At 39.8% G+C, this 20438-nt stretch overlaps 1 protein-coding gene across 1 annotated transcript; it reads right to left on the bottom strand.

Moving 5' to 3' along the window:
* Positions 1-28: 28 nt before the first annotated feature.
* Positions 29-20165, bottom strand: LOC131983476 (myosin-4-like). The gene is made up of 39 exons (XM_059348195.1): positions 19962-20165; positions 19465-19608; positions 17692-17848; positions 17584-17611; positions 17397-17502; positions 17200-17292; positions 17054-17117; positions 16871-16969; positions 16690-16793; positions 16461-16599; positions 16239-16357; positions 15168-15317; positions 14907-15077; positions 13736-14042; positions 13408-13484; positions 12432-12519; positions 12239-12356; positions 12040-12163; positions 11114-11250; positions 10132-10387; positions 9791-10033; positions 9532-9708; positions 8976-9121; positions 8724-8814; positions 7627-8016; positions 7415-7541; positions 7210-7328; positions 6940-7136; positions 6686-6869; positions 5925-6090; positions 5718-5842; positions 5338-5646; positions 4268-4471; positions 3800-3925; positions 3549-3719; positions 3272-3376; positions 1502-1597; positions 1289-1420; positions 29-1207 (listed from the first exon to the last, which is right to left on the bottom strand). The coding sequence occupies exons 1-39, from the start codon at positions 20163-20165 to the stop codon at positions 1187-1189; spliced, it is 5814 nt and encodes a 1937-aa protein (XP_059204178.1). The 3' UTR covers positions 29-1186.
* Between the last annotated feature and the right edge of the window lie 273 nt (positions 20166-20438).

The raw sequence follows: 20438 nt of genomic DNA, 5'->3' as shown, positions 1-20438 counted from the left end.
AGATCATTACAATAAATCAAAGAGTGAGAGGGGGGTGTTTTTAGATTTTATTTAAATTATATTTGCAACATACATCCACTACCACAGTGCAAACAACACCATATTTGAATAAATATTTAAAGCCACTATGTGTAGATTTTAAAAGAAAAATACGTTGTCTCCCTCTAGTGGATTTTTTTTAAATAACTCCTGAGTTTGTTGTTTTATATTTACTTATTTTTGTGCTTTTTCCCCATTTGCACACCGAAAGATATACGTAGGAATTCAAGAAAATTTTCAAAGAAAGAAAAGTTATAATTTTGCAATAAAATAGTATGCTTAAAGAACTGGGGAAAATTGGTTAATCGATAAAAACAAATGTAACTAGTGAAGGAGACCTTCTTTACATTAATACGTGAAACAAACAGAAATACAATATCTCATGTTTTCTAAAAAAAAAATGTAAATAACATAAGTCAGGGTTAGGCAACTTAGTTCCACAATTATATCAATGAAAAACCACATCACAAAGTAACACAGAAAGAAAAGAAAACAAAATGTGGACAAATTAACATTATATGTAGACAGATCAGAAAATAATTTGTTCTAAAAGTGTATGGTAGACAAGCTTTTCTTATTTACAAGCTGTATTGTTTTCATGTTCCAGAGGCTGCATTTATGTGATAAAATCAATTAGAAAAACTTTGAAAAATCATGTATTCTGCACTGGAGTGCTTCTTCTTTTGCAACAATTTAACGGCACCTGACTGGAGAATTAGCACCACCAGCTTTTTATGTCGATGAACTTGAACCCTAAGTCCAAAGTCCTTATTTTGCAAAAAAGATTTTACACTTAGAGGAGGAGGGAAAAAGTGGTTTATCGATAAACAAAATGCAACAAATGTAAAACACTTTAATCTCCCTTACATAAATAACACATCTTGATGGACTCAAATCCTAATCATTAAATGACAGTAGTGGACAGAAACTGACATTAAATTGCATTTTCTTTTGCTGATTTTCTGGAAATTTGGTTAAAATTTGCAGTTAATTTGGACTGAAACAACTTGGGCCATCAAAAATACTTAAAAAGTGTAAAATCTAATAAATGTACACATAATGGCTTTAAAAGAAGAAATAAACAGATATTTGGTTAAGAGTATGTTGCACACTAGCTGAGCTTCAGAGACACAGCCGATCCACAGATTTACTCTCCACTCTCTTTCACCTGATAAACGAGAAAAACAGACATACATTACCATTATTTATAAGATTCAGTGTGTTGCCTGAAGCCGACTGACTGACTCACCTTCCCCATTTCTCGGCTCTTGACCTTCATCTTGTTGACCTGAGACTCGGCGATGTCTGCGCGCTCTGTCGCCTCCTCCAGCTCGTGCTGCACCTTCCTCAGCTTGGTCAAATGAGTGTTGGCCTGCTCCTCCTGTGAGACACCAAGCAGCTCATTCGTAAGTAAAAAAATAAACCTTCAACGATGTTTCAATGAGAATAAAAAGCCTCTTACAGCTTCTTCAGCCTGCCTCTTGTACGCTTTGACCTTCAGCTGGAATTTATCCACCAGATCCTGAAGTCTCGTCACGTTCTTCTTGTCTTCGTCAGACTCAAATTCAAGAGAAAAACAAAAAACTTACACACAAATAAAAAACACATGCAAGGTACTTTACTTCAGTTTTTTGCATTTTATAAAGGTTTATACTTCTGCTCTGCTACATCTCAAGTTATATATTGCAGTTTTTAGTTTCTCCTGTCCAGTAAAAATCTCCAGATATGTTAATTTTGAAGATTTGTGATAAACTGAAGGATGCTTCATATGTAGAGAAAACTCTCCTTTTGAGATACTAATTTGTGATTTTTTTTCAATATTATGAGATTTTAAGTTGTTATTTTTGAAATACTAAGTCATTAGTTTTGAGATATCAAGTTATTATTTTGAAATTCTAAGTCATTATTTTGAAATTATAAGTCATTATTTTTGAGATATCAAGTTATTATTTTGAATTTTTATGTCATTATATTTAATATTAAGTAATTATTTTGAAATTCTATCTCATTATTTTTGAGATACTAAGTTATTATTTTGAATTTTTATGTGATTATTTTGAAAGTCAATATATTGACTGACAAGATCTTTTTTTATTACAAGGTTAAGTTTTCATCTTTTTTTTTCATTTCCATAGAATATTTCTTCCTCCACTGTTGACCACTACTTACAAAGCACTAAATGGTCAGGCACTATCATATCTTAAAGAACTCATAGTTCCATATTACCCTTCTAGAGCACTACTCTTCCAAAATCATCTCCCAGTCTCAGTACGGGAGGCAGACACCCTCTCTTTATTTAAGAGTAAACTTAAAACTTTCCTCTTTGACAAAGCCTATAGTTAGGGCTGGCTGAGACCGGCCTTGGACCAGCCCCTAGTTATGCCGCTATAGGCCCAATGTGTCGGGGGACACAATACACCGGGCCCCTCTTTTCATCTCTCTTTCTGATGTCCCAATAATACATGACACAAGCTTGTATTTTCCCAGAGTACTTGCACTTTTCTTTCAAATCAAATCAAATCAAATCAATTTTATTTATATAGCCCAAAATCACAAATCACAGATTTGCCTCAAAGGGCTTCACAGACTGTACATGATACGACATCCTCTGTCCTTAGACCCTCACATCGGCCAGGGAAAAACTCCTCAAAAAAACCCTTTTAGTAGGGAAAAAGAAGAAGAAACCTCAGGGAAACCTCTTTGCTCTCTCTTTCACAGGGTGTGGAGCTGTGGTCCTGCTCGGCATCACTCCTGCTGGTCTCACTGCTGTGGATCTGGTTCGGCCCCAGATGGGAATGCTCCTCTCCTGGTCCCCTCTACACTCACCGTATCACTACTGGCCAATGGTGGCACTTCATCACCTGCTGCTGTCTCCTCCCAGAACTCCTGCTCCTCTCTGTCTCTCTCTCCCTCTCAACCGTCTCTCTCTATCGTCCCTCCCTCTCCCCCTTCAACCTCTATCTACTCTATTCTACTCTGTTTATCTGTCCTGTACAACAACATCTATTGCACGTCTGTCTGTTCTGGGAGATGGATCCCTCCTCTGTCTCTCTCCCTGAGGTTTCTTCTTCTTTTTCCCTGTTAAAAGGGTTTTTTGAGGAGTTTTTCCCTGGCCGATGTGAGGGTCTAAGGACAGAGGGTGTCGTACCATGTACAGTCTGTAAAGGCTATATAAATAAAATTGACTTGACTTGGCTTGACACTAAAAACAAACAATGCAGTGTGGTTTTACCTGATAGGTGAGCTCTTTAATCTTGCGCTCCAGTTTGCGAGCTCCTTTCACAGCGTCCGAGCCGTGTTTCTGCTCTGCTTCCAGCTCGTTCTCCAGCTCTCGCACCTGAAATCAACACAAAACATTTATTTAAATGATTGCATAAAGAAAACAGACAAGCTGCAGGAAATATCGACAGTTTTTTTTCTTTGAATAAAGTAGCAGATTTTACAGTACTACAGAGGTTTCAACAGATAATAATAAAGCATGATATATAGATTAAAGTTCATTATGTTACCCTTGCTTCCAGCTTCTGCAGCTGCTTCTTCCCGCCCTTCAAGGCGAGGTTCTCCGCCTCGTCGAGTCTCTGCTGCAGGTCTTTGACCGTCACCTCCAGGTTCTTCTTCATCCTCTCCAGGTGAGCACTGGTGTCCTGCTCCTTCTTCAGCTCCTCAGCCATCATGGCAGCCTGAAATACGTTGTTAGGAACATTGATTAGACTGATTTTTATTGCAGGAGACACTTAAGATAATTATTTAAGACTCTCACATCAGTGATGGCCTTCTTGGCTTTCTCTTCGGCGTTCCTGGATGCTTGGACGCTGTCATCCATCTCTCCCTGAATGTGAGAAAGATCCGCTTCCAGCTTCTTCCGACCGTTGAGCAGACTGGTGTTCTGTAACAAATAATATTAACTATTATTAATTATTATTTTTATTATTAAGACACCTCAATCAACTTTTTTTTTTACAGCAGAAAGCAGTCATGTCCTTGTGAATTTATTTTCCAAGTACCTGATTATTTCCAAGGGACACTCAGCCAAAACCCACAACAAAACAATGCAAGTGCCTTAAAGTTGCATTCTTTTCAACGGCCAGCAGGGGGCGACACCACTGGTTTCAAAAAGAAGTCAGATTTGTCTGAAATGACCCTACTTCCAGTCATGTCAAGCCATAACATCCAGTGTAAATGAGTCCTAAGAGACTAAAATTGCAGGTAAATGAGGGTGTTCTTGAACCTGTGTGTGCAGCAGCTGCACCCTCTCGCTGGCGTCCAGCAGCTCCTGCTCCGCCAGCTTGCGGCTCCTCTCCGTTTGCTCCAGAGCCGCTCTGACCTCCTCCATCTCCGCCTGCATGAGGTTGCTCCTGCGCTCGGAGATGGCGACCTGCTCCTTCATGTCCTCGCTGTTTCTCACAGTGTCGTCCATGTGGATCTGAACTTCCTGCACAGCAGAATGAAAACAGTGTCATTCTCACTCAAATAGCATAAAATAACACAACTTTACACTTTTAAATTATGTGCAATGCAGATACCACAATCGAATTTTGCATCCATATGATATGCCAGTCTGCCCAATGTTTACTCTTGGAGTTTTTGGCACCCTCTAGCAACCGTGGTTATAATAAATGACGCCGAGGCAGAGTATAAAACAAAAAAGTTTGGTCAAACAAGCCCTGGACTTTACATGTCCCATGTGAAAAAACAAGTAACTATGTCACTCCCAGTAGCCACATTGTCCTCGTAACTACTTCACTTACAGCATTAACATAATTTATTTACTGTTTAAACTGTCCTTTACAACACCAAACCAGGACGTTTTTTTTTATGAACCTTACAATGTCCTAAGAAACACATATTTTATGCAAGCAAAATCATAACAGTATCAAGTGTTTCCCATAACTTTTACCAATAGAAAACAAAAAAAACAGTTTTAAGTGACTTGTGTTGAGAAATAATACGACTCTACCGGTTGCAGGACTTCTCTAAGGTGAGGGCAAAAAACATCCTGGTTTGGCGTTCTAAAAAACAATTTAAAAAATAAATAAATGCATGTAAATGCTGGAAGTGACATAGTCCTGCAACTGGTAGGGGTGCTATTTTTACAAAATCTCCAGTGCGTATCATTTGCATGCAAAATAGGAGGGTAAAGTTGTGTTATTTGCACGCAGACTGATGAGACTGGGTTAATTATTCTATGCATGCAAAATTGGATTTTGGTGTATCCATTGCACATGTTGCAGATGCAGACTGGGTGAGACCAGGTTGCTAATTAAAGAAAACATTCCTCAGTCTCTACACGTTCCTCACCTTGAGCTGGATCTGCAGGTTCCTCAGCTGTTTCTGGGACTCGGCCGCCTGCCTGTTGGCGTGACTCAGCTGGATCTCCATCTCGTTCAGGTCTCCCTCCATCTTCTTCTTCACCCTCAGAGCGTCGTTCCTGCTGCGCACCTCGGCGTCCAAGTTACTCTGCATGGTGTCAATGACTCGCTGGCTGTTCCTCTTCAGCTGATCGATCTCTTCTTCCTTCTCCGCCACCTTCTTGTCCACCTCGGACTTCACCTGATTCAGCTCCAACTGGACTCGCAGGATCCTGGACTCGTTGTGCTCCAGAGAGGCCTGAGTCCACATGTGATCAACAGTCATACTAATGAAGTTCTAATATATATTATTATGATTTTTTTACTCACCTCTGCCTCCTCCAGAGCAGCCTGAGCCTCCAGCTTCTCCTGCTCAGCCTGTTTCTTTGATTTCTCCAGCTCGTGGATGGTTTTCCCTGTCTCCCCAAGCTGCTCAGTCAGATCCATTATTTCCTCTGTTAACGGAAGCATAATTTCTCACTTTTCTGCATTGAAATTATTGTTTTATGTCTCAATATTAGGAGGGCACAGACATACGTTGCAGGTTTTTGTTTTCCCGTTTGAGCGTCTCCAGTTGTTCCAGACATTCCTCAAAGGAATTCTTCATCTTGAAGTTCTCAGTGCCCAAACAGCGCCCCTCTTTAACAGCCGACTCCAGCTCCGCCAGACCTTCCTCGTGCTTCTGCTTCCACTCAGCCACAACCTGAGACATATTAAAGCTCAATATCTGAAACCTGTCACTTTTTACAGCAGAAATCAGTCATGTCCTAGAAAATGTAGGGTCCAAGGACCTGATTATTTCCAAGGGACACTTGGCCAAAACCACAATAAAACCATGCACAAGTGCTTTAAACCTGCATTCTTATCAACGGCCAGCAGGAGGCGACTCCACTGGTTGCAAAAAGAAGTCAGATTTGTCTGAAATTACCCTACTTCTCCCTTGATTTATGACCTCAGTAAACATTCTCATAAGTGTATGGTATGAATTGTAAGTTTCAAGTCTTATTCAATACAGCATGATGTTCATTTAGCACTGGAGTGCCCCCCCCCCCCCCCCCCAAAAAAAGCTATATGCATACCATTTTATTTGCTAAAGAAAGAGTATTGTGTTCCATGATATTGTCAGCTTTTAGACTGAACTTTCTAAATATTCCTAATATTCCTTGCAGTACACACTTGTAGCATGTTCAAATTGGGGTCTCCAGTTGCTTCTTGTGTAGTTTCATTAAATACCAGAAACTAAACATTTCAAGTACTAATCAAGCCAGCATTTTGCATGACATTTTCGGTCTCTAAACCTTGTCAAAGTTCCTCTGCTTCTTGTCCAGCGCGGCAGCAGCAGCATTGGATCGTTCCACGTCCATCATGAGGTCCTCCACCTCTCCCTGCAGCCGCTGCTTCGTCTTCTCCAGAGACGAACACTTGGAGTTGACAGCCTCCACGGCTTCTTCTGCGTCCTGCAGCCGCAGCGCCAGCTTCCTCCTGCGGGACAACACACATCATGAGATCTCATGAGGATCTACTTTTCAAACTGTGTGGGGATTTTTCTTACTTTGCCTCCTCGAGCTCCTCGGTGCGTTGGATGGCATCCGTCTCATATTTCGTCCTCCACTGAGCGACCTCGCTGTTGGCTTTGGACAGGCAGCGCTGCAGCTCGGCTTTGGCCTCCTGCTCCTCCTCGTACTGCTCTCTGAGCAGCTCGCAGTCGTGGCGAGACGACTGCAGACTGTGAGCCAGGGAGTTTTTCGCCTTTAAAGAAATAAACATCAACATGTAGCTATATCTTTAAACTTTAAAACCTTTAATCGTGCTCGTCTTTTACCTTCAACTCCTCCTCGTGAAGTCTTCTCAGCTCCTCGATCTGCTGAATAAAAGCTTGTTTTCCACGCGTCAGCTGCGACATTAAGGACTCTTTTTCTTCCAGCTGGCGAGACATTTCACCTGGATGACAAGCGTAAAATCAATTAGCACGACCTCATCTGTGAGCGTTTGTGACGACTGCTCAGGTATGATCAAATATTTCTCACCGTTTTCTGTCTGCAGCCGAGCATTCTGGCTCGACAGGTCGTTTATCAGCCTGTGATTCTCCTCCTCTTTGGTTTTCACCTCAGTCAGTTGATCTTCGAGCGAACGGCACATTTTCTCTAAATTAATCTTGAAATTTGAAAAGGAAAACATGCACTTGTTACATCTTTACATTCAGCTGCACAGAAACATCACAAAGAATTTGATGACCCACTTTTGCTTTGGCTACAGTTTCCATATTGCTCGCTAAGTCGTCGATCTCCAGCTTTAACTCGCTCTTCTCCTTCTCCAGTTTCTGTCGGACTCTCTGGATGTTGTCCAGCTGTTCTCCAAGTTCAGCCGCGCTGTCGGCGTGCTTCTTCCGCAGAGCGGCGGACGTGGCGTCGTGCTGCAGCGAGGACTCCTCCAGCTCTCGCCGCAGCTTGAGGAACTCGGCTTCTCGCTTCTTGTTCATCTCGGCCTGAGCGGCGGAGGCTCCTCCGGCCTCCTCCAGCCGCTCGCTGACCTCCTCCAGCTCTCGGGACAGTTCACACCTCTGCTTCTCCACTTTGGCTCGAGCCGAACGCTCGCACTCGATTTCCTCCTCCAGCTCCTCGATTCGAGCCTGGGGAAGAAGAGAAGATGCCGATATTTATCCTGAAAAAAATTATGCATTTGGTCGTGTGTTCCTGCATGCATTTGTCTCTCTGTTTGTCCGTTATCATCCCATTCAAATACATACAATATATCTTCTTGCCCTTTCAATGGCCTCAATGTCACTTTTGTTAGATTTAAGCACAGAATCGAGGCTACTAGTTCGATAGATTTATGCAGCAAAACTACTTCTCTGAGGATAGGGCTAAAAGGTTTCTGCTTAGGCGTTAAAACGTAATTAAAAAAGTTAAACAAAAGCATATAAATGCAAAAACAGACATAGTTACGAGGACAGCGTAAATACCATGTGATGTAGTTATGTTGGTTACAAAAAAAATTGACGCACTGAAGTTAAAGTTACTTTTTTTTTTAGTTTGTTTGAACCAACAGGCCCCTATTCAAATCTGGTGATCACAATGACTGTTCAGTTACTATATTTTTCCAATATAAACGTATAAATGTTTTTCATAAGGATGCAGAATTACCTATAACATGATGCTGATGAGTGAAAAGTCTGAATTTATGCTTTGTCAGTTCTGTCTGCAAGACGAAAAACAAACAACTTTTAAAATGCTCGTTTTCTGGATGAAGTTTGGCTCGCTATGATGGGCAGGAAATTCTCATTGCTGCCTTTTCTAGTTTAGCTTTCAAACCAAAGCATGAGAGAGAATTCTTCACCTGCAGCTCTTTTATTTTCTTCTGCAGCTGAACACCCAGAACCTGTTCGTCTTCCACCTTCGACTGCAGCTGAGACAACTCAAAGTCTTTCCTGTGAAGTGGAGTCATTAAATCCATCAAAAATCATTGTAAGGCAGTAATGTTGGAGTAATGTTAATATGTATTGGCATTATTAAACAGGAGAGGTGCAACATGAGAAGCTGTGACCAACTTATATATAGAAAGAGAAAACTTTAGTTGGGACTGACTCACTTTTTCAGCTTTTCGTCCAGCTGCTGCTTCTCGTTCTCCAGATCCATGATGGACTCATGAGCCAGTTTCAGATCTCCCTCCAGCTTCCTCTTGGCTCTCTCCAGATCCATACGGACCTTCTTCTCTTGTTCCAGTGAACCCTCCACCTAAAAACATACAAACTTTCATGAATGTACAAAAACAACCAGACTTATGTCATATATTTTGTTGACTTACTCACATTATCTCAAAAGTTACCCAATAATTTTGAGAGAAATGTGTAATTTTAATCAGTTGAGGTCTGTTTCATTTTCTTGCATATCAGCTGTGGTTGTCTACCAGAAGAATGAAATAAATTATCGTTATATCAAGTTTTAGTCAACACTTTTTAGATTTTTTTTTTTTTTGGAGAGGAGACCTCCAGGATGATTCAGCTCCTAGTTAAAATGTGCTGAACAAACCTCCGTCTTTTGTTATTGATTTGATTAAGAGGCCCCTTGTGGCAGAAGATTACATATTGTGCATTATTAAAGCAATGATCTGAGTCTTTCCTCCATCCAGATGTGCAGAGACTTACCTCGTCCACCTGCTGCTCCAGTTTGGTCTTGGCTTTGGTCAGAGAGTTGATCTTGTCCTCCTCTGCCTGCAGGTCATCAAGCGTCTGCTGATGCGCCTCCTGCAGCTCCCGCTTCTCCTTCGACAGTTTGGTGATGTTTTCATCCTGACTCATGAGTTCTTCAGTCAGGTTTTTCACCTAAAGACATAGTAAACATCAGATGTCACAGTTTCTCCTTAAAGATGACGACACTCAGATTTTAGATAATCAAAGTCATTACCTTGTTTTCTGTGGCGTGTTTCTCCTTCTCAACTTTGGTCAAAGTGAGCTCCAGATCGTCGATGTCCCTCTTCAGCTCGGAGCACTCATCCTCCAACTTCCTCTTCTTGGCCGTGATCTCGGCGTTCACCTCCTCCTCGTCCTCCAGCCTCTCCGTCACCTCCTTCAGCTTGGCCTCCAGCTGGATCTTACTCTTGATGAGTCCTTCACACCTCTCCTCTGCGTCCAGCAGATTGTCTGCCTCCTGTTATCAAGTTTGTGCACCAATTTAAGAGCTGAAAGACACTTCAAATAGCAATATTCGTGCAGGATTTGTGGCTTTCTCTCTGAGGTTTAACTTACCGACTGGACTTGCAGCACAAGATCGTTCTTCTCTTGCACCACTGAGACCATTTTCTCCTCCAGTTCCCGCCGCCGGTTTTCTGATTTGGCCAGATCTTCTTTGAGTTTGGTGAAATCCACCTTCATCTGGGCCATTTCCTTCTCAGCTTCGGCGCTCTTCAGGAGAGGTTTGAGCTTGAAATACAGCTTCATCCAGGGCCAGTGTTTCACGTTCATGAAGGAGCGGAAATTATACTGGATGGTGTAGATTGCCTCCCTGTCACAGTGGAGCTTTGGATTAGTTTTACTCTGCAGGTTTCAGCCTCTATTGTGGGACTAAAGCTACACAAAACACTGTCATCAAATCATTCACAACCAAGAACTTGAGGAGCAATTGAGAAAAAACGACTTTCCTCTCTCATTCAAATTAAATTCTACCAACAGGAAAACAATAATGGTGAGTTTCTGCATGTTGCCCTCATTTACAGATTTGAAGATCTAGTACATTTGTTTTTGGCTGTAGCTCCAAATGCTGAGGTCATATCCTTGGTAATATTTATGGAAATTTGGTTTACACTCCATACATAAACATATATTACACATGCTGGATTTTTATGCTGATTCCGGTAATTATTTAACCTAAATTTCACTGTTTTAGGCACACACAAAAAACAGTTTAGTCCACTAGTACGTAATCAGCAACCTCTGGGCCTGAACAGTGAGGCCAATGCTGAAGAGCCTTAAACCTGCATTCTTTCTAACAGGGGGAGACTCAACAGTTTGTATGTAAGTCAATGAGCCTACTCACTCACTTGATTTGTGACCTCAATAAACATTCTCATAATGAGTTTATGGTTTCAATCATTAGTTTCAAATCTTCTTCAATACAGCATGATGTTTATTTAGTAAAATATGATCCCATTTAGTGTAAAATTGACGATAAATTATTATTTCTACATGCAAACATGCAAAATTGCAGCATTAAAGCAGTAAATATTTATACTTTCTGGCCATCATCTTCTGGTACTCCAGTCGAACGATGTAGCCGCGACACAGAGCCTGAGTGGACGTCACCACCTGAGCCAGCCGCTCATCTCTCATTTCCTCCAGAGCGCCAAGCAGACCAGCTTTAAAAAACACCTGAAAATAAAAAAGTTAATATTAATCTGTGCAGCTTATTCATTCTTTGAGACACACTCTTTTGAGGTTTTGGGCTATTTTTCTTCCATTACATGTCTTCTTTCACAATAGCAGAAAGAAAACATCCAGAACAAAAGCCAGTAGTACCGTGAGCGGAGTCTAAAACCTTTGTTAGAAAGCTCCCACTCTCCTGTGAGAGCATGTTCTGTTACATGTTCCATATTGCTGTCAATGTGAATTAGATTCATTGTTTTATCTTTAAATAGTAATTTCCATTCCAATGTATAAAAACCTTTAAAGTCCGTTTATCTCAAAATTTGTTTTTTCTCATAAATCTCAACTTCAGCTCCACTTACTGACACCAAACTTACCAGTTTTATTACTACTATATTCTGAAGGTTTGTATAGAGGGGTTTGTCTATATATCATTCATATCCATATTTATGGAATATTTTGTTCCTGAAAACATGATGACATTTTTTTTTTAATGGTATTTGACAGTGTATTTTATGATATGATAACATGATATCCTTCTGTAGAAAATGTTTAATCTAACATATCAACAAAATAAAATAATAACTTTGAAATTTGCTTTATGTTCAGATTTCTGTCCTGGAAATATATGCAAATTAGCATATATTTAATGAATTCACACCTCATTTGCATATCTAAACATAAAATTTCAGAAAATGTTTAACGCAAAATAAATTTGTCCTAATGTAAATTACAAACTTGGGAAGTTTCATGGTGATGTATTTAAATTAAAAAAATGACCCTATTCAAACCCACCTTGGTGTGTCCGAACTTGTACTGCGTGTGATCCACGTCGATCGAGCCGAGCAGCTTCTCTGCAGCCTTTTTGTTGTCCATGAACTGTCCCTCTGGAACGGCGCTGGCGTTCAGGATCCTGTATCTGCAGCAGCAGGGAGAACAAGTCTGAATATGAGACTAAACACTATTAAATATTTAAACGTGAAGCTTTATTCACCTCTGCTTAAAGTCTCCGTAGAGGATTCTGCTGGGAAATCCTTTCCTGCAGATCCGGATACCCTCCAGCACGCCGTTGCAGCGGAGTTGGTGGATCACCAGCGGGTTTTCCATCTCACCTGATGAAAGCAATAGTTAGTTTTATTCATGTTGTTTTATAGTATATGTGTGTTATAATGGATGATGAGAGCTACCTGGTGTTTTGGTCTCATTTGGAATCAAGCAGCGCACAAAGTGAGGATGAGTGCTCCTCAGGTTCGTCATGAGCTTCCCCAGATTCTCCTGTATGGACAAGAAAAGCAACAAGCTTTGTGTGCAAAATGTTTATTTGACAAAAAAAGTGTCAAACTTTTCTCTCTTACATCAGAACTAGGAATGTTTTGTTTATAACTTTTCAGTCATTTCAAATCAGTTTCTGGAGACAAGATCCTGATTTCATTTTCAGTTTTTCAACAATACATTAGTTTTAGCCATCTAATAATATCTGGATTTCCATTATATATTGTACAAACATTTATGTTCGTCACAAGAAGAGCCTTAAAGATTTGGTGCTGCTCTGGTTCACATTCATGGTTTTTAGTTAAACATCTATTAATATTATCTCAACAACTATTGGATGGATTGCCACAAAATTTGGTACAGACATTCACGTTCCCATCAGGATTAATTTTAATAACTTTATTGTCCTTTTACTTTTCATCTAGCGCCACCATCTGGTCAACAATTTAAGTTGTCCAATACATTCTCATCAGTCTCAGCTGCACTTTCGTAGACTTTCACATTATTATTAATTTTATTAATTACATAAACTTTATTAATGTAATTAAAGTTTAGAATCTATTAGCGATAGTTAGATACATGTGTTGTAGTCTATTAATTTGAATTTTATTTTATTTAAGTGCTTAAATTTATGTAAGAATAACTTAACTCATTTTGATGGACCTTTTAACTGTCATTTAAATGAGTAAACCTGAAAAGTTGACCATAAGTTCTTCTGAGTGCAAGTAGTTTTGCTGCCTAAACGTAACAAAGTAGAACTGCCAGATTTCACAAGATATCATACAAACCTCCTGAGGATAGTTGAAGACTTTTCATTGTGACAAGACTAAAAGTGTTTAAAGATTTCAGAACATTTTTGACCTTAATATATTTCTAAAAACGGCTTCTCACCCTGAACAGCGCTGACACAGTTTGGAACGATGCACCCTTCTTCTTGGATCCTTTTTTAGTTCCTCCTGCAGCTGCTTCTGCATTAATAATAATGACACATTTAGAACTAACACACAGATTAATTTTCTCTTTGCATGTACAATTTGTCTCCGTTTGCATCCAGAAACCCGAAAATGAATGTGGGTCACAATCTCTACTCCCATTATTCTTACTCCGATCTCATTCATCTTCAAACTGCTTTTATTTTGACCTCAAGTACTCACCTGGAATGTTTCATTTATGATGCTATCACAGTAACAACCTGCAGTGTTTGAACACCTGAACTCACCGTCAGATCCAGAGAAGCTCGCGTAGAACATGGCGAGAGTTTTCACTGACGACTTCTGGTAAAGCTGCACCACAGACTCGTTCAGAGGGTCTTTGTTCTTCTCCAGCCAGCCAGTGACATTGTAGTCCACCGTGCCGGCGTAGTGCATCAGACTGAAGTGAGCCTCTGGTTTCCCTTTCACTGTTTTGGGCTTCAAGAAGCAGTTGTTCTTTCCCAGATGTTGGTCGTACAGTTTGTTCTTGAAAGACGTGTCTGATGACTTGGGGAACATGCATTCTTCTTCAAGGATGGAGAAGATTCCCATCGGCTGCCAAACAAACCAAACTTTTAGTATAAGGTGCTTTTTTTTAATATTTCCATTTTATACGATTTTATTCTTCTACCCCACAACATCTCAGAGGTAAATGTTGAACTAAACTTCTTTCCAAACTTCATTGTTTCTGACAGCTTTAGTTTCTTTACAGATGACGGTTTTTCATCCCCTTCCTGTCCAAAGAAAACCATGAATCTCAATGTTTATTTTGGAACTGAAGGATGAAGTACTCCTTTATGTAAGAAAATTATTCAACTCCTTCAACTAAATGAGCTTTTTAATAACCATCTTTGATCAGCTGGAAAATGCATCATCACAAAGCTGACAAGGAACATTTTACTGCGTAATTAATACATTTACTTTTCATACTTTTTGTACATTTTGCTGATACTTTTACTTCGCCCCTTAGCGCTCCGATGCACAAACTTTTTGCCAAGTTTTTGCTTTTTCTTACGCTGTATTGGCCTCAGTTTTAAAGCAAGAAGATATGAGGAAGTCATGCTATCTTGTCGGGAAGTAGAAGAAAATTTTAGAGAGAAAAAGACCAACATGACAACATATTCCTTGGGTTCCTTGGCCTCTGACCTCAAGATGTCTGAATGAAAATTAATCTTTAGGTTCTCAGCTTTCAGATTATGTTGTTCTATGTAGCGTCTACTTTTGACCTGCTATCTCCCCCTAAAAATCCCCTGTACGCCAAACACAGTACTCTATAATTGGGGGTGGAAGACTTGGGTTTTGAATGCAGAATTTTTACTTTAAGTGGAGTGTTTTCACAGGACTTTAACTTGAGTAAAATATGTTGCAGTTACAGCATTTAATTCCACTTATTATATGTAATAACACAGTATACGGTACCTTTTCAATGAGCTCGATGCAGGCGGCCAGGTCCATGCCGAAGTCAATGAACTCCCAGTCGATGCCTTCCTTCTTGTACTCCTCTTGCTCCAACACGAACATGTGGTGGTTGAAAAACTGTTGCAGCTTCTCGTTGGTGAAGTTGATGCATAGTTGCTCCAGACTGTTGTACTAAAGACAAAACAGTGAAGATCATATTTGAATACCTCCTTTGAGATAAAGTCTGATAAAAGATACAGTATACAGTCTCTGAACACGCACATCAAAGATCTCGAATCCAGCAATGTCGAGGACGCCGATGAAATGTTGTCTGGACTGTTTCGTGTCCAGCTGCTGATTGATTCTCATCACCATCCACAGAAACATTTTCTCGTAGACGGATTTTGCGAGAGCACCGATAGAGTTGTACACCTGGAAAGGGGGAACGTTAAAGGGAAAGTTCTTCATCATCTTTATAAAACCACACTGCAGTGATAAAATATTTGGACATAGACAGATTTCATGGGTTGATGAGTTTCCGTCTCTTCCTAAAAAATAGTTTGTTGTAGTTTGTTTTTGCAAGCAGCTTATTACGACCCATTATTTACATTTGTTGTAGCAATGACCTCTTGTGGCCATAGTAATTATGGCAGGAGTGAAGCAGGGAGTCAGGAGAAGTTGTATAAAGAGCAACAAAGTCTGTGTTTGGAGAAGGGTGAGGTGGATAGAAAGGTCATACAAACACAGGACCGTCTCGTGTGAAACCAAAAGTCAATGTTGACTTCTTGTATGTTAACATAACTATTTAGAGCCTCCAGAGTTGGAATGCACTGCCTGATATCAGCCGTATTGAGTCAGTACCCAATTTTAAATCACTCCACGAAACACACTTGTTTAAAGTTTTAATTCTTAATTGTGATGCATTTTATATTTGTTTATCTTGGTTTTACAAATTTAGTTTTTTTGCCCTTTTTTAGTATGTATTAATGCTTTGTACATTTTCCGAAACATTTTCCGAAACATTTCCGAACTTTATGGATGATCAGCTATCCATTTCAAATGCTATCATCCAATAAGTATCATCTTTGGGGCCTGGTCCATACCTTTTAAAGTGTCTTTTAAATACCTAACCAGGAAGCTTTTTTGTCCTTATCTTAGAGAAAAAGTTTTGTAGCTTTAAACTAAACATAACTGCTTTGTTTTCAGCAAGCGACCTGTAAATGGGCTGATAACAACCATCTCAACCTGCCAGCAAGTGAAGCAGACCCTAACTCGACCATTCTTATGGGAAAGACAACATTTAAACAAATGAATGGGCTGCAGTGGATTATATCAGTTTGACAGAAGTCTTACCTGCTGAACATTTTGTCCTTTGGTGACAAACTCATTTCCAACCTTCACTCTGGGGTAACAGAGACTTTTCAGCAGGTCAGCAGAGTTCAGACCCATCAGATATGCTGCTTTATCAGCTTCTGCAAAACAAATAAAAACAAAAAACGGATATCTGCTGGATTTTTCTACTTCCAGTATTTGCTGTTTGCATGATTTGTTTTAATTTGGCTGGATGATCCTCACCCTCAGTGCCGTCGGGCTCCGCCTGCTCCTCCCGCTGCTTCTGCTTGAACTTCATGTTCCCATAATGCATCACAGCTCCGGTCAGTTTGTAGATGGACATTTTCTCCTCAGAAGTGAAGCCCAGAATATCAATGGCCTCCTGCATTGTAAAATCGGGAAATTAAGCTTGTAAAGCATCTGAAAAGACAGGACTTTGAGAGCTTTGTGTGTTTTAACAGAGTCAACTCACATCTGTAGCCATCAACTCATCAGCATCATTTATGCTTTTGACGCTGATTTCCCCCTGACTGACGAAGGCGTAGTCATAGGGGTTGGTGGTGATGAGAAGCAGGTCTGAAAGGAGAGAAATCAAGCTAAAATTGAGCAAAAACAACAAAAAGATGAAGTAAAACAATTATTAATCAGCTTACCGATCAGTTCAGGCTTCTTGTTGCAAGTAAGCTGATAGAAAATATGATAACTTCTCTCTGCCGACAGCTGAAATGTCACTCTTGATTTCTCCAGCAGATCTTCAAGGACGAAAAGGCAAAATTAAGTTTGTTTTGCAACAACCTCAGCTGTTAATATTTTGTACAAAATATGTTTAAACGCACATGTTTCAATATCTGCAGATGCCAGTTTCCCCGTCGTGCCAAAGTGGATTCTGATAAATTTACCCTGTTCAACAAATAAAAGAAACATTTTACAGTGAATTCTTATCAAATCAAATCAAACTGAAGTCCCTGCAGCAGTGACTCACAAAGCGAGAGGAGTTGTCGTTCCTCATTGTCTTGGCGTTCCCAAAAGCTTCCAGCAGCGGGTTGGCCTGGATGATCTGATCCTCCAGAGTCCCCTGTCGCAGAGAAAACATGTAAATCAGACTCCCACTCCTCTCTGGGAAACAATAACTTGACTCTACTAACTGCAGCGCTTGTTGAAAATTCACCCTGAGCTCACCTTCATTTTACTCTCCTTCTTCTTGTCTGCCGCAGAAACTGCGATTGTCGCAAAATACTGAATCACACGTTTGGTGTTGACAGTCTTTCCTGCTCCAGATTCTCCTCTAAACAAAAAAAAAACCACACTTTTAATTTACATTTTCAACCGTTTCATGTGATAAAAGATGAACAAAACACAAACTTACGTGATGAGAATCGACTGGTTTTCACGATCTGAGGGCATAAAAGAAGACGCATGATGAAAGAATTAATCAGATTATTTAGCTGTGTTGATAGTCATGCTGCTAACGTACCAGTGAGCATGAACTGGTAGGCGTTATCAGACAGGGCGAAGATGTGAGGAGGAACCTCCATCCTCTTCTTCCCTCTGTAGGCCCGAACCACCTCGGGGTTGTAGACCGGCAGCCACTTGTACGGATTAACAGTCACACAGAACAGACCGGAGTAGGTCTGCATGGAGAAGGAAAGCTGCATCTTTCAGACTGAAATATCTCAGGAACCTTTGCTTTACTGTGCAATATTTCTTCGGCAATGTGCAATAAATTGTCCTTCAATGTGCAATATATTTATGAACACTAAATAGCATCATGGCAAATTGAATTGAAGACTGTGCACCTTACCTCCCTTTCTTACCTATGTTTTACATTATATCTTATATATTTTTTTTTCTTTACATTTACTTGCCTAAATAGGTGCATGTTTGTGTTTATATTGTATGTCTTTTATGTATTTTATTAATTGTCGCACTGCTTTCTGGAGTCAGCTCTTAAATCTCATTGTACATGTGTATAGTGAAAATAAAGGCATTCTATTCTATTCTATTCTATTCTATTCTATTCTATTCTATTCTAGTTCCCAAGACAATAAATCCTACTGGCTTTCCATCATCAGATTACAACACCTGATTCACATGACTTTTATAAATTCTCCTCATCAAACCACTCCAAGCAGTTTCATGTTAAAAATGGCTGTTTCTCGGATGTTATTCGGCGGTTACATGATGTCCTGGAAGGACTGGAGTGGAGTTACTGCTAACATTAGTTTCTCAACTCAAGATCCAGACAACTGATGACGAAAAATCCTTCATCCAGTTAAAAAAATAGAGTTAAAAACAATGTTAAATGTAGCTTAAAAATGTATTAAATATAAGTTTATGACAGCTTCTGGTACATGACCAAAACGCTGATGTATGTCCAAATATAATTGGACTGTGCCCTTGATTAAAATTGGAGATTTATATTTTTGATAATATGATTACACAGCCAATTGAAACATAGATTGAACTATAATAATAATAATAGAATAGCTCGAGCATTCATTCTTCTTGCAGCAGAAAGCTAACATTTTGTTTTTTGTGGCATCAACTACTTGATGTTGTCTACTTGTGAAGGCGTTATTATGTTCAGCTGCATACAGTGCTAAACGGTGTTATAAATAGGGTTGATTGTAGGGAAAGTTGGAAACTTTCCATGGGAATTAACAGGAATTAACAGGAATTTGTCATTCATCACAATAAACAGGAATACCACTGGAGGCACTTGGGAATATTTATATTGCAGATGAAACAATAGAAACTTATGCAGTTGTAGGAAATATTTTAGTTCATGTTTCAGCATTTAGAAGTATTTTGGATCAATATGTTTTTTGTGTTTATTTAGTTGATTTTGAGAAAAAATAGCCAGATTATTGTATATTTTTATTATCAATGACTCTGGCTTACTGATTTACATAGCCTTTTATCTTCTAAAAGAAATCTAAAAATCGTAAATAGATATATTTAGAACATGGACCAATATGTGTTGATTTCGTTTGTCAGATCTTTGTATATATATTTTTTAATTTATTGCTCAATTTCCAAACTTTTGTCAGTTATTACTGTTTATAAACTTACATAACCTTTTAGCTTAGATTGTACTGATTTTATTCATATGAAGCATTTGAAGATACTCCAAGAAATATTATCACAATAAGCATAAATACAGATGTATGCCCTCTGGGATCATTTCAAGGGTTAATGTTTTAAAGCTTCTCCCTGCTTTAGACTTCATATTTGCTGAAAGACTCACGTAGATCATCCAGGCTGCGTATCTCTCCTTCAGGTTGAAGAGCACGGCCGGCTCGTGCAGGTGCGTCATCATCACCATGTCCTCGATCTTATCAAACTTGGGCGGGTTCATGGGAAACACCTGGTCCTCCCTGACGGTTAGAGTCTGCAAAACAGAAGTAAAACAGAATATGATGCTTAAAGTTTACCATCAGACAGAAGATAAAGATTAGACGAATGTGGGCACCAGAAACTTTTATTTTCTTGTAAAATATCTCTCCTGTGCAAAGAGCTTCAGGGGAGACTAAAAGTCTCAGCTGATAATAAAATTCTGCTGATTTTTTATTGCAGGTTTTACAGACAGACACCCTGAAGCTGCATAAAATCCTCCCACATAACAAAAGATTAAAGCCCCGCACGCTCAGACAGCTCGTATAACATAAGAGAAACATATTCCCTGCGTGTGTTCGCTGTCTAATAAAAGGTCAGTTTATCATCTCGACCCTTCAGTCCACCCACTCTGTCATCCACAGTCCTGACAGTGACTTTGCCGTCCTCCCTGTCCTGGATCTCAGCCTTCACATACAGCTCCTTGTCACTGCTGACAAAGCACGCCGTCTTGCTGTCAAACGGCCGAGACTGAGCCTCCGTCCTCTCCTGGTCAGACTTGCGGAGGAAGTGGGCAGCCGGCCCGAAGACTGACATTTCCCCATCTGTGCTCATTTTCTCCTCCTGAAGCAAAGACAAGCAAACCATCAGCAGGCCTCTGAGTTATTCTACAGAGTGCATAATGCTTGAAATCTACTCACCTGCTTATTGCGCAAGAAAGACTGAAGATTGAACTTTAATTTTAGAGAAAATAAACTTTCAAATTACAACAATCCTGCACAGAAGCTGTTCTTCACCTATGAACTGTGCACCGCTGCGAGAACAAACTCTAGCCGTGTCACTGTCCCTTTTTATACCACACCATTGTCCTCGTTGTCCTTTCTTTAC

This window comes from Centropristis striata, chromosome 13, assembly GCF_030273125.1.
Source record: "Centropristis striata isolate RG_2023a ecotype Rhode Island chromosome 13, C.striata_1.0, whole genome shotgun sequence".
In the NCBI taxonomy this organism is placed as follows: Eukaryota; Metazoa; Chordata; class Actinopteri; order Perciformes; family Serranidae; genus Centropristis; species Centropristis striata.
The sequence above is the reverse complement of the archived record's forward strand: the minus strand, read 5'-3'. Positions and strand labels throughout refer to the sequence as shown.

Coding starts and splice junctions, on each gene's coding strand:
- LOC131983476 (XM_059348195.1), bottom strand. CDS start 20,165: ATGAGCACAGATGGGGAAATGTCAGTCTTCGGGCCGGCTGCCCACTTC. Junction 3,926..4,267: donor TGCAGCTGCTGCACACACAG/GTTCAAGAACAC, acceptor TATTTGTTACAG/AACACCAGTCTGCTCAACGG. Junction 1,208..1,288: donor AGAGCCGAGAAATGGGGAAG/GTGAGTCAGTCA, acceptor CTCGTTTATCAG/GTGAAAGAGAGTGGAGAGTA.